This window comes from Lynx rufus, unplaced genomic scaffold (assembly GCF_022079265.1).
Source record: "Lynx rufus isolate CCGP_SWC_20201006 ecotype Redwood Valley unplaced genomic scaffold, mLynRuf1.p SCAF_7, whole genome shotgun sequence".
In the NCBI taxonomy this organism is placed as follows: Eukaryota; Metazoa; Chordata; class Mammalia; order Carnivora; family Felidae; genus Lynx; species Lynx rufus.
The window spans coordinates 36,808,553-36,821,302 of NW_025814889.1; the positions used below are offsets into that span (position 1 = coordinate 36,808,553).

Here is a 12,750-nt window from a genome sequence, read left to right on the forward strand (position 1 = left end):
GCACAAATGAATGGGGGAGGAGCAAGGGGGGGTGTTGGCGGTGAGGCAGAGGATTTGAAGCAGGTTCTATACTGACAGCAGCGAGCGCAAACTCACGAAGCATGAGATCATGACCTGAGCCATAGCTGGATGCTCAACTGAGCCACCCAGCTGCCCCACTGGCCTTTCAAATTTTAGCTGTCAGTTTCTTATTTTAAAATCATGGCAGTCCTATTTAAGTGATTTTTTTTCTTCCATAGTAAACTGTGATTTCTATGACAAGAACCAAGACTTGAAGAAAAGGAAACTGGATCCATCTTAACTGAGGCTCCGGTCACATCATTGGACTTTGTCACAAAAGGGACTTCCGAAAACTACTTTTTGGTCATGAAATTGTTCATCATTCCTAGGGAATGAGCTTTATTTCCAAGGATTTACCTTGCTTCATTCTGAACTTTACCTGAGGATGAGTGTTGGAGCCTACTGCAGATAGAGCAGAGCAGTCAGAAAGCCCTTTTAAAAAGCTTGTCACACACTGCAGTGGGGAGGCTCTACGACTAAACACCTCTCTGGCTCTTGAGGCTCTTCTCTATTTATTCCTAAGCTCTTACATTAGTAAGTAGAGGCATTTCAGGAGTCATCAGTGGCTACCTGCCTTCAAGCAATATAAGCCATACTACGAAGCACGGACTTTAACCACCACCTATATCAAGTTATTGTTAATGTCTGTCTTCTTTGAACTTTAGGTCTCCACATTTATTGCTGTCCACACCACACTGTGTATCCTAAGAACAAAGACTAGAGTGGGGTTTCGCTACTTTGCATCAATCCAGCCTGCCATCTTCATCTATGATAATCTCTCCTTTATAGGTTTATGAAGTCACTGTCCTGTGGTTTTTTTCCTTATCAAGGGAATGATCTAGGACCAAAGAAAAGGCATTTTAAGAAAGCAAAATAAATTCTTTTTAACAAAAAATGTAAGTAGGTGTTTATATTTTTGCATTTCACATGTGAAGGTGGCTTTGTATCTCAAAAAATTTTTTTCGTATAGTTTCAGATGTTTCATAATTCTTCCCCCCAAATAATGAGTTTGCAGGTTTACTTTTTAAGTAAAACAGTACCTTGGGCTGTGCCTTTTATCTGATCTTCACGCTGTGGCTTTTATAAATTTTTGCATCAAACACCCATCTGTGGGAAGCTATGAACCCGAGGCAGGGAATTCCTGAAGTACAGGAAGGCAGCCGTTTCTGTTCCTTCGGAAGATGATGTAGCTTACCCTGATTTTCCTTTTACCTTACTACCTCGTCACATGGATTTGGTCATATGTTCATCTTTTGATTTTGACACCCTTACCACTTTCGTCAGAAAAAACCTTTCTCTGAAGCATAATCTTAGTTTAGTTCAGGACTGCTAAAGAGGTCCTGGAGTTAGGAATCTAGTTATATAAATTGTACACAACTCAAAAGTGAGCTAATGAGATCATGAAAAAGGAATTTGCTGGAAATGAAAGCCCACAGCTCAACAAAAGCAAGTTTGGTTTATTTGAATGGTTTCATTAAATAAGTCTACAAAGGTAACAAACTGAAGCACAAAGCGCAATCTTACAAGAAGCGCAACACCCAGAGTTAGTGCAAAATGTACAATTAACGGCTGCTGAGAAACCCCCAAGGTTTGAATTTAGTTTATTTGTTTTTCTAAACAGTGTACATTGTTAAATAATGTAAGGAAAACATTTATAATTCAGAAAGATTTTTGTAATGTGGAAAAAGATACTCAAAGTGTACTATTAACACAAAAATAATTTAAACAGTTCAGTAGCGCTAGTTCATTCCTCTAGGCTTCAGTTATTTCATCCACAGGAGGGAAGAAAAATCAACAGTAAATAAAACCAGTTCTTACTTTTTGTGTGTAAGTGAAGAGATCTCAAAATTAAGCCAAAATAACAAAAAATAATGTGCTGCATTTGGTTCCCTCGTTCCTCCAGTAGAAAGTATAGTCTCATTCATCTTAGGTGGTCCGTTTCTCATTTACTCAGCACCTTCTTTGTTCTATTCTTACTCTTACCATCTCCCCAAGGATCTTAAGCAGAGAATAAATAAGTAAACAGCTTTGAAGTAGGGCTTGGAACCCCTGTTAATTTCTACTTTCCTAAACCTTCAGCTCTCATTTGCGTCTTTGGGACCTAGGCTAACTTAATACAGGACCCATGAAGGAACGGCAGGACAGGACAGCCACCCAGGCTCTTCCTGTTATGGGGATTCCTGGGATGTGCCAGTTGAGGTGGGTCAGAGATCAGAACTATGTTAATTTCCCAACTCAAGTGAAAAGAAGCACCCCCTAAATTAAGAGTTCTAGCTTCTTTCCCCATCTTCAGAGATAACAGAGATCTAAACATAGCCAATTAGGAGTATTTCCTGAAAGCTCTGAAAATAACAGAACTGCCCATTACAACTAGGCATAGCACTAAATAATACTGATTGGTTGCAGTTATTACTTAAGGGGAGTATTTGTTTATATGAAAATGTGAGAATATCAGTTGCAATTCTAGAAAAAGAGGTGGCACAACAGACTTAGGATTCTGCAACCATCTGGACATCACATAGGAAATGAGTAGGAATAAGCACTCTTTCTTACAATGCTTAATTCAGATGTGGGTCCACTTTCCACAAAATACAGTACCCCAAGCTGGGAAATGCAGGAGACATTTGCAACAAGAGGAAAGCAATCCATACAGTTTTTCTTAGAGCAACTTTCTCCATCTGTGACTCTTCACTACCAGTTTCCCAACTTAAAAACTAGCCCCCACTCCCTTTATATTCAGCCATTTCTACTAGGTCTTGTCTGTTCCAGCCTGGCTCAAGTAAGGCTTATGGCACCCACAGGCCAGGCATCACATATCTTCATAACGAGTTTGTTCTCCCATTCTTAGTCTTCCTTTTTCTTCATTTATCACACACCACCCTTAATCTTTTAAATTGTCCAATTTTGTTACGAAACCCCTCCTCACTGTTCCTGAAACAGAACTTTCTGCTTTCAACCACTGATGTCAACTTAACTTCTCACCCTGCTCATCTTACGCCTGCTCTAGACAAAATTGAATGACTTAAAAGAAAAAAAAAATACTCTTTCAGTTTCCCTTTGGCATAATCCTCTGCTGGGGTCACATGGACCTATTATCCTTCCATACGCCCTCTGCTGATTTGGGGTCTGATGAGAAGTTGGTGCTAATGGCAGAAGCAGTAGAAGTCCAAGGCACTAAGATATCCAGCAAGCAATACTGGGAGAACAGAAGTATTCAAGTACAGTAATTTATACAATCTTACATTCACATTTATTTATCTACTACAATGGAAATACAAAGGAAAAAGCTAAAGTGTCTCAATAAGTAAAGGACAGAGCTTGCTTTTTTTCAACTTTTTAAACCTTTCGTATTTTACTCTTAAAACTACTGTTGTCCAACAACATTTATATATCACAGTGTTTCCACATCAAAACTGATGGCAAAGTTACATGTCCGCAGGGAACTTAATTTTTTTTCCTAATTGCTAATGCTGCAGTCAAAGCTGCTAATATCATTTGCTTAAAAGCACTAATGACCTATCATAAGAAAGGGTTGAAACCTCAGTCCCCTGGTGTTTTTCACTGGGTTCTAAAGAGCAAAAAGAAAGAAAGAAACAAAAGAAGAAACAAAGAAAGAAAAAAAAAAAAAAAGGGAGGGGGGAACAGGGTAGGAGAGAGCCCAATAGGTTTTTTGTTTGTTTTTTTGTGTTGTGGTTTGGATTCTTGAGGGAATAAGGGATTTGGGGTGGGTACCAACATTAAGAGCTCCACCCACTTGAAAATCCAGATGGGGTTTGGTTTTTCCACTGACTGAGCTCTCTTGTGGCTTTCTGATAAATGATTCTCTTTCCTAGCCCTTGCTATTGGGTGTAGAGAACAGGAAAGCATAGTTTGAAACCGCCCCATCACAAGAAAGCTGCTCTTTCCCTCTTGTTCCACTCCAATAAATGGTGAAGGGGGAGGGAGATTCTCAATTCTGAGGGCTCTAAGCGGTATTAAAAACATTCCTTTCTGGCAAGAAATAACCAGTTAAATGCAGCACTAGTAGTTAGTATATAGGCTACTTTCCCATTCCCCCCTCCCGCCCACCCCTCAGCATTCCATCTCCTGCCCCCAAATCTACTCGGTTAATGTCTCTAGGTCTAAGTGGTCCGCAAGTTGGAACCTGGGGGGTTGCTGATGGATTTCTGCAAATTGCTGATGTTGAAATTCTGTAAGGAGGCAGTTCCCACAGGTTGGAACTGGCCAAGTGGCTGTGGTGTTGGGCCACCTGTCCCACTCCACTGAGTGCCAAAGGGGGGAGCTGGAAAACCGTACTGCTGTGGGGGGCACATGGACTTGGTGAAGTGACCTAGAGAGGTAGCTGATGCAGCAGAGATGGGGGCAGAACCACCCAGGTTTGAGGTCATGGAGATGCACAGCTGACCAGGTGCGGAGAACTTCCTTGCCATTCCAGGGCCCTGAAAACAAAACAACTACATGTAAAGTCCGGTGTGGGTGTAACCCATGGGTGTGAAATGGGTAGTACTGAAATATAATTCTAGGACTGGGGCTGGTCTAATCTTACAGGGTATAGCGAAACCAAAACTCGCACCAAACCTTCCATAATAATTATCGGCTTTTTATACTTAACATGTTAGGGTAGAATAACTATTCTGATTGGAAGTGGGCAGAGTCATGTGCTTGTGTACATATGCGTATGTAGTTCAAGGCTTCGAAAGAAAGGGGGAGAAAAAACTTTAGTTGACAAACAGGGAGCTAGAAATTCAGGGAAGAAAAATAAAAGGGCAACCGGGTGATTTCTGTTTGTTTCTAAAGGGGTTAAAAGTCATGAGCTACTACAGAAGGCTGTGGCATGAAATGTTAAGCACTAACCTGGGTACTTGATATCCTGTCTGAATTCAGATGTGTGCTAAGTGATACTCTTGACAGATTAGGAAAATGGCAAGAAGGGAAGAAGACTTGCCTCATAATTCATGTGTCCTTTGCTTCCTCTCCTGCCTGAAAGATTCATGGCATCTCGGGCCCAATTGTCTACCAACTTGTGCAGATCATCTGTGAATGTGCCCTTCCTGCTGGACGTCATGGCAGGAGGCTGAGCTTGGGCGGCTTGGCTGTTCACTGTTCCCCCGACAGTATTTGTGCTGCTGGTCCCTAGGATTAAAAGAAGCAACAGAATACAACCATTAAAAGGAGGTTGGGTTTTGGCTTCAGGAAGAGGGAAAACTTCACAGGATGATGAATGGCAAGCCACTGAATGGGGAGAGGATGAGTTGGGAAGCCATGCAAGACGGGAAGGTTCCAAGGTCTTGTTTAGCCAAATGTTTTGGCGTAAGAGGGTAATGAAAACAGGTTCTCTTCAGGAGTTGCAGATGAGGCTAAAAAACTCAAGATGGTGGTAGGCACAAAGGGGAGGGACCCCTTTCTGCCCATTCCCATGGCATCTAGAGTACGGAAAGTAAGTTTCAGTACTCTATTCCCAGCATCACGCTGATGAGGGAGGTGTGGTATGGTCAGTGAGGCTCTAGAATGCTGCAGAATGCAGGGCAAAAGAGGATTTCTCGAGCACTGAGGCAGGGTTAAAGTAGGAGTTAAAGGAAAGCAAAGGTAGATGCTTGGCCCAGGAAAAGATGGGCTTCCCACACCATGTGGATACTGTGCCACAGTCTTTAGCCATTCTTTAACAGAAAGAGGTGATAAAAGAGACAGCATGCTCGGTTCAAAAAACCTTTTTCACCTGGACCCGTACACACAAATTTGTAAACAAACTCGGGAGGAATGAAGGCTTCAACCTCTCCCAGTTGCCTATGAGTTAAGAACCAAGATTAGTCATGAAGAAGGTTCTCTGTGGTGTGCCTGAATCTTTCAACTCCAGGAACACATGGTTTTCCTGAAGACGACCTCAGTCTCAATTGGTTCAATTGGTTTGTGGATTCTCACCCGTTCCCCCCTTTCCCAGGAGAGCAAGCAAGCACTTGTATGTGGAAGCAACAGGAACATTCAGCTGAGGAAGGAGTGCAAAGGGAAGGAGGAAGCTTTGAGGTTATGATGAAGGAATTCTATTTCTATGGTTTGATGAGAAAGGAAGAAGGAGTCTGTGTCCTGCCTGATTTCGGCTCTGCTGGAGGGCACACTGAAGATTATTCGAAGAGGCAAGTTTTAGGGAAGAGGGAAAGAAAAGTCATAATCTTGTTTTTTTTCCCTCACCCCCCACTTTCTTACCAGAATTCACATTTGCTGCAGAATAAATAAAAGCTACTAAGGTAAGTTGTGAGCCACTAGGCCTTAAGGTATCCAAATAATGCTGGGGGCTAAATAAATGCATACGTTTTCCTGCTTTCCAGGTCGAAGCAGCACCAGAGCACAGCAGCATGCCCGAAGCAACTCTGCCATTTAAAAGCCCTTTATAATCCACTGCTGGTCTCAAGTTTATACCCCATTGCCCTGGGAATGGCACACACAAGCACGTCTGTATTAGAGGAACAGCTAATTCTGAGGTGAAGCTGCAGAGTGAGGAAGGTCACATGCTTCTTACCACCAAGGCAAGACATGGATTACTGCAGTGTGTGTATTAGCTCACTTCTGAGGGCCCACTGGAGCCACAAGGGGATAGCTACTGCACATACAGCATAAAGGGCAGAGTAAGTTCTCCTGTGGGACAGGAAACCCAAGTGGAAAAGGATAAAAGCACAGGAAACAAACAGCTTTCCTTGAAAAGCAAGAGAGACCGTGGTGGGGAAGCACAGAGTGGGAAGCACAAGCAATGAGGGTGGCAGTCGTGACAGTAATAGAATCCAGAAAGCAAGCGTATCACATGCATGAGGGCTATTTTCCTGTTTGAACAATAACTGCTTGGTGAGCTTGATGATGAGTGAGACAATCAAAATGAAAACCAGAAACAATCACAAGTGAGAAGAACTGTCACAAGCCAAATATGAGAAGCTCAGTAGAGGTGAACACTGCTTATTCACAAACAGCTCATGCCGGGGTCACACCTCTCTAGTCTCATGCTAGTCGTCTCTGATGCTGTGAGGCTCCTTTACAACCAAATATCATTCTTCATTTTCATCTGTCTTACACAGTACTGGATTATGAAGGTGGGGTTTATACTATGAGGAGGTTGGCCATACAGTTAACCTTATTCTGGCTTCTGAAAACAGGCTTTCCCATTAAAGAAGGAAACAAACACATCCTTCTCTGACCAGAAATTAATGCCTGGGAAAAGTTGACTACAAAAGCTAGAAGCATGGATAGTGCATTTAGTCCACTTTAGTAGGAAATGGTTTAAAAACACTTATAATACACATATTTTTGAGGATGCTGCTTGCCTTCCAGAGAGTACACTGAGTAGCCTCTAGACCTTTCTCAGTTTTGCTGCAAAGCTCTAGGAAGTAGTATATATTTTACCACCCCAAATCCATTTTTTTCTCCTGCCATAATACATTTCCCCCATGTCCCACCACCAGATCCCATGAACGATAACCTACTATGAGTCACAGCTTATTGCCCAGTACCCCAAATACAGAGTTTTCTGACTGTCTAGGTGGCCGATTGGGTAGTTGAATTGCATGCACGTTAATGAGAAGCCATCAGCCTAAGAAGCCAGACTCTACAAAGTAGTGCTTTTCTCCTCCCCAATCTAGCAGACGCCTCCTGCTGTGATATGAGGATGCGGACTTTTCTATGTTTTGACCAGTGCTGATTTTCCAGTGGGAGAACAGCAGCTGGCACATATCTGCTAACTAAAGGGCTCTCCCCAAAGAGCCAGGCATCCCTGATCTCTCTCTCTCTATCATGGGCATCATCAATCCATAATTGTCACAAAGCCAGGATCACAGAGGGTCATCATGTGAGAGCATTGACTAGGAGGTAATTTCTTAATCTGTAAGGATAGCCAGAGGTCAGCAATTAAGCATGTTAAAAAATATATTAGAACAGGGTGCAGAACTAGACAGATGGAAGTTGGGAAATGAGGGTGTTGTGAAGCTTCAGGGTTCCAAGAACTCATGGATAACAGGCTTTGCAATCAAGGACCAAAAATAACAGAAAGAAAAGATAATTACTACAGAGCTGGTTGCAAGGACAGACTTTTTTCACCATCTTCCCTGAAGCACAAAGAGAGAGCAACGTGTTAAAGACAAAGAAACATCAGTGTAAAATATTTAGAATCTCCAAACAGCACACAAAGTGCCAGCAAGAGAAAGCAGAAAGAGAGACAGGTTGGTGGGACCTGGGAGTCCCTGCTATGGGTACAGTTCTATGGGACGCAGCTTGCTAGCTGTCAGCCTTCACGTGGTTATCTGATGGCCAGTGGCACCTGGCTGACGGCTGAGCTTCCACCAGTCTTTGTATCTACAAGTAATGCTCTGCACTAAGGTTCTGGGGGAACCTGGGGGAAGAACTCCAGTCTCTCAGGTCTTACTGCTTGAATTTCAAATACCCAAGCAGTCTTTCCACTGACCCCGTCCCACTTTCTGTTTCTCCTGCTGGGTTGTTAAAAAGCACTCGATAAAATGCATTAAACAATTCTACCACAGTAGACTTCACAGTACCATTGTTACAGGTTTGAATCCTTTTAAATCGGCTAATATATTTCCAAATCCTAGACATACATACTAACCCCGTCCCCTCCAGAAAAATTTTTAAAAGTATGTGGAAAACAAGCAACTTTTGAACATAAATAAAGCGTTAAGCCAAGCCGTGCTTCCAAACCATAATCTATTTTGAGAGCACAGAATAACGCATCCCAAACTAAAAAGACCCCACACCTGGTAAATAAATGCCTGTTTTCCTTTCCCTATTTGCTTTAAATCTGCCTTTCGTAATTTGTTTACCAAGGCTTACATGATGTATACTTGTGTGCCTTCAACAGATGTAGGGCCTCTCGTTTTAGACCCAAAAGGAAGTGGTAAGATTTAATATTTCTAACCACTTTCATCTGAACAATAGTGTGCTACCACCTACCTTTAAGAGTGTGGTGAGAATTTATTTAATTAATTAATCTGAAATGTATCACTCACATTGTTCTTCACAAAAAAGCCTTGGTTCTCTTTCTTCCCTCTTCGACGTTTCAGGCTGTATAGCATACAGCAACCTACTTTGAAACACTTGTCTCCTCCTATTAATGTCATCTCATCTTGCCAGCTGGACATATGCTTATTTAAGTGTCAAGGTGCTAACATGCTTGGTCCAGCCTGGTCTAACCAAACATCACACATGCTTTGGAAAACTACCAAACTGGATAATGTCTTCCACCTCCTTCTTTGTTCAATAGTCCTGGATACTGATACATGAGGCCCAAGGACCTCTGAACCTCAGAAACAGTGATGTCCTTAGCACATGCATTTAAAAAGCACTTCAGTAACCACATCAGAAGTTTGAGGCCTCAGCAGTGAAGATCTTTAACCAAACTCTAACAAAGGTTTTCTACTTGAGCCTGATTTTTGTTTTTAAAATTTTTATTCCAATATACATTTATTGACTACCTACTATGTTTCAGGTAGGCACTGGCTAATTAGAAGAAAATGATGTGTGCTTCCCAAGAGCTACCAGTGTTTGTGCACATGATCTTATTTTTTTGTACAACAGCCCTACGAGAGAGGCATCATCTTTATTTCATATTTGGGGAAGATGGGCTGGGAAATTGGGTGATTTACTATTGTGCCTTGCTTTTAAGAAAGCTAAGAAATCCTAGCAATCATGTTAAAGAGACCATTTTCACTGGCAGGCCCTGGGCTCTGGTTCTTGAGAATAAATGCTTGATCAGAATAACTACACTGAAACCCTTTTTGAACTATCAATTTTAGGGAGTTAGAAGGTAAGGGTGGTGAAAGGATCCAATGAAGAGATTCTAGCATCATTTCAATGGACAGATGGCCAGGCTTAATTGAGAAGAAAAAAAAGATTTCAACCTACTCCGAAAAAGAATAAAAAAATAGGGTGTAATTTTCCCTTGCTGCCAGGATCTAAGTACATTAGTGGTCAAGATGCTTTCTGTCACTTCTAATGCCAAAGCAAGGGGTGGAAGTGAGTAGGACTATGGACTTCAGTCTTTATCCCAAATGACCCTGCAGTCTATACAGCATTACCACCTTTTCTACTCTGTCATGGATCTATAAAGAAGCAATTCTACCAGAAAGTTATTTTGAAGTTTATAGAAACCTGTTCTTATTTCTACATCTTTTATCATAATTAATATAGAGACCCAAACTTCTGAGGGTAATAGTTCAGCCAAGCCACTGAGTAGATGATATACAAAGAGACAAATGAAAATGGACTGCATGAAACATCAGATCCAAGCAGCAGAAAAACAAGGACGAGGAAGGAGTAAAGGTGTTACACACAAAGAGCCAAGCAGGGCGTACTCAGAAATCGGGTCCTCCTGCCACCAGGTTTGAATGTCACCTGCTCAGATGCACAGTTAAACTTCGCACAGCCTGTGAGAGGGGAAAAACAGGGAAGAACAGAGAGAGAAGAGACAGAACACAACTACAAGATGTTAGAAACTTGAGGCTGGAGTGGTGAAATGCGCTAAGATGGCACACAGAAGAACAAGCTTCTAGGGAAATGTCAGATAGGTAGGACAGGAAATATTAGGTCTCAATTCCCTTACTTTGCAAAATGTTGAAGCTTTTCCCAGTGTGAATAATAATGCTAGCTGGTCTGTGCTCCTGGCAAGCAAGCACATTTACCTAGTCCAATGATGATCTACCTTTACTATCTGTGATATTGTGGCAAAAGCACCTAAGCAAGTTACCTAACTCTCCTCTTATTCTTTTCCACCCAGACACCTAAGTTCTTCCAATTCTCGTTCTATCGTTACTAGCAGCGTTCTGCTACAGGAAGGTTTTAAATGATCATTAATAAATAAAACTCTATTTAGGAAGTAGATTACAGGTAACAAATTGAATTGTAGGGCTATTTATCTTAGAATGCTACTCCCATACTTACAAGTTAAAAAAGTCTACACTGGCTAGGCAAATGCATTAGCTTTCAGAAACTGCTAAAACTCCTTAATTTTGGTCCAGGAAATCTCAGTCTAGTATTAAAGCGTATGTTGCAAATCCCAAATGAGTCATTAATTTGGTTAAGTCCTCATGTAAGTCACAATACAACCTTTTGCTGTAATCCTTTGAAAAAACCTATTTCATCTGATAGGAGCAATGAATTCACCTAATATAATCATTACTCAACTTCCCTTTCCAGCTCAAGATCCGAAAGTGTTTTAATACACAGGCTGTGTTCTGGTCAGCGGTCTTCCAACTGACCTTAATAGGATGCTCATCAGGCTTTTGTTGCGGATATGGCAGTATCTCCATTTTCATGTTTTTAGAACATGTTGATTGCTTTGATTGCTTACCTTGACCTGGAGCAGAAAGGCTTGGTACTGAAATGGCACCATCACTGGTGAAGGCTGAATAGAGGTTGTCACTGGAGGGAGATGGCTTAAGGGGCTGTAACAACTGATTCTGCCCAGTCTCTGGGATGTTGCCAGGAGGGTGGAGGGTCTGCTGGGGGTGCAAAACTGAAGTGGCACTCTGACCAGACAGGTTACCTGCCAAAAGATAAAGTGGCATGAGGAAACATGTCCAGCTTTCCCAATAAACTTAACAGGCACTATTCTTATATTCTTATTCTTCAATGTGTCCCACTAAGTGACTAATAATAGGTCAAAAGCTATAAGTGATGAAAGAACAAAAGGCCTCACTAATGGGAGGGGAAGTGAGAAATGACATGAGAATCAATAGGCAATAGGGCTGGAGTAACTATTCCGAAAGACTTTTAGTTTAGATAACCTAGATGGTTCCCAAGTCTCAGCTGAGTAGAACACGCAGTGGATATGGGAGAATTCCATTTTACAATTCCATCACTGCTTTTAAAAACCTGTAACACTGAATTGGTGCAGGATACAAATAGGTTTGGTGGGCAGTCTCTGCTTAGTTTTCCTTCTAAGTATGTGTCAGGTCAAGTACAAAAGTGGTGTCAAAAATAATGCAGATGACTACAGAGTAATACATATTTAAAATGATTTGTGGCAGGTGGCTTTTATTCCCTAGTCAACTGTCTTGAAATTGACCAATTTCTCTGTTCCCTACTAATTGGCAGACTAGCAGGCCACTCAAAAAGTATGTCAAAATTGGGATTAGGATCTAAATTAGCTGATATCCTTTATAATCACATTTCTACTAATGAATGGGTTCTGATGTACTAGAGAAATGGTTTGGGTTTCTGAAAGCTTCCAGAGAATGGAAAGCTGCTAAGAAGTTTGCAACTGCTTTCCAACACATTTATATTAGACCTGGAGAACAACTATGAGGTATAAATTTATTTCAGTCTTTCACTTTACAACCAATTATCTGTTAACATTCTCATAATTTCACCAAAGGGTAAGAATTCTATCACCATTAAAATAGACAAACTGTAGTTCATTACAAGAGATTATGAATTATTTTTTATTACAGCCACGAGCAAGTTCTTTATTTCAATATACATAAATGAAATAAAAACTTTAATCAGGAAAATTACCACCTAAGACATATCCAAACATCTAAATGAAATTTACATTCATCCCAGCTGCAATTATGGATAATTCATTCACTGAAAGGAAAAACCTACCTGAACTTTTACTAAAAGTTTTTTTCTTTTACCTGAACTTTTACTAAAAGTATTTTCTTCCAATTGCCTATGAGTTTGGTGTAATGTGAATTATAT

The 12,750-nt window shown here is 41.2% G+C and overlaps 2 protein-coding genes across 15 annotated transcripts in view; one reads left to right on the top strand and one right to left on the bottom strand.

The window, feature by feature from the left end:
• Positions 1-1,932, top strand: part of RAD52 (RAD52 homolog, DNA repair protein) — a 34,785-nt gene extending 32,853 nt beyond the window's left edge. For all 8 annotated transcript variants that reach the window (XM_047065537.1, XM_047065538.1, XM_047065539.1 and 5 more), the window contains one exon: positions 240-1,932. In XM_047065537.1, the coding sequence (XP_046921493.1) occupies positions 240-301 (62 nt within the window). In that variant the 3' untranslated portion in view covers positions 302-1,932. The remainder of the gene's footprint in view (positions 1-239) is intronic.
• Positions 1,498-12,750, bottom strand: part of WNK1 (WNK lysine deficient protein kinase 1) — a 163,271-nt gene continuing 152,018 nt past the window's right edge. For all 7 annotated transcript variants that reach the window (XM_047065532.1, XM_047065526.1, XM_047065527.1 and 4 more), the window contains 3 exons: positions 11,399-11,593; positions 5,006-5,193; positions 1,498-4,499 (listed from right to left, as the gene is read on the bottom strand). In XM_047065532.1, the coding sequence (XP_046921488.1) occupies positions 4,182-4,499; positions 5,006-5,193; positions 11,399-11,593 (701 nt within the window). In that variant the 3' untranslated portion in view covers positions 1,498-4,181. The remainder of the gene's footprint in view (positions 4,500-5,005; positions 5,194-11,398; positions 11,594-12,750) is intronic.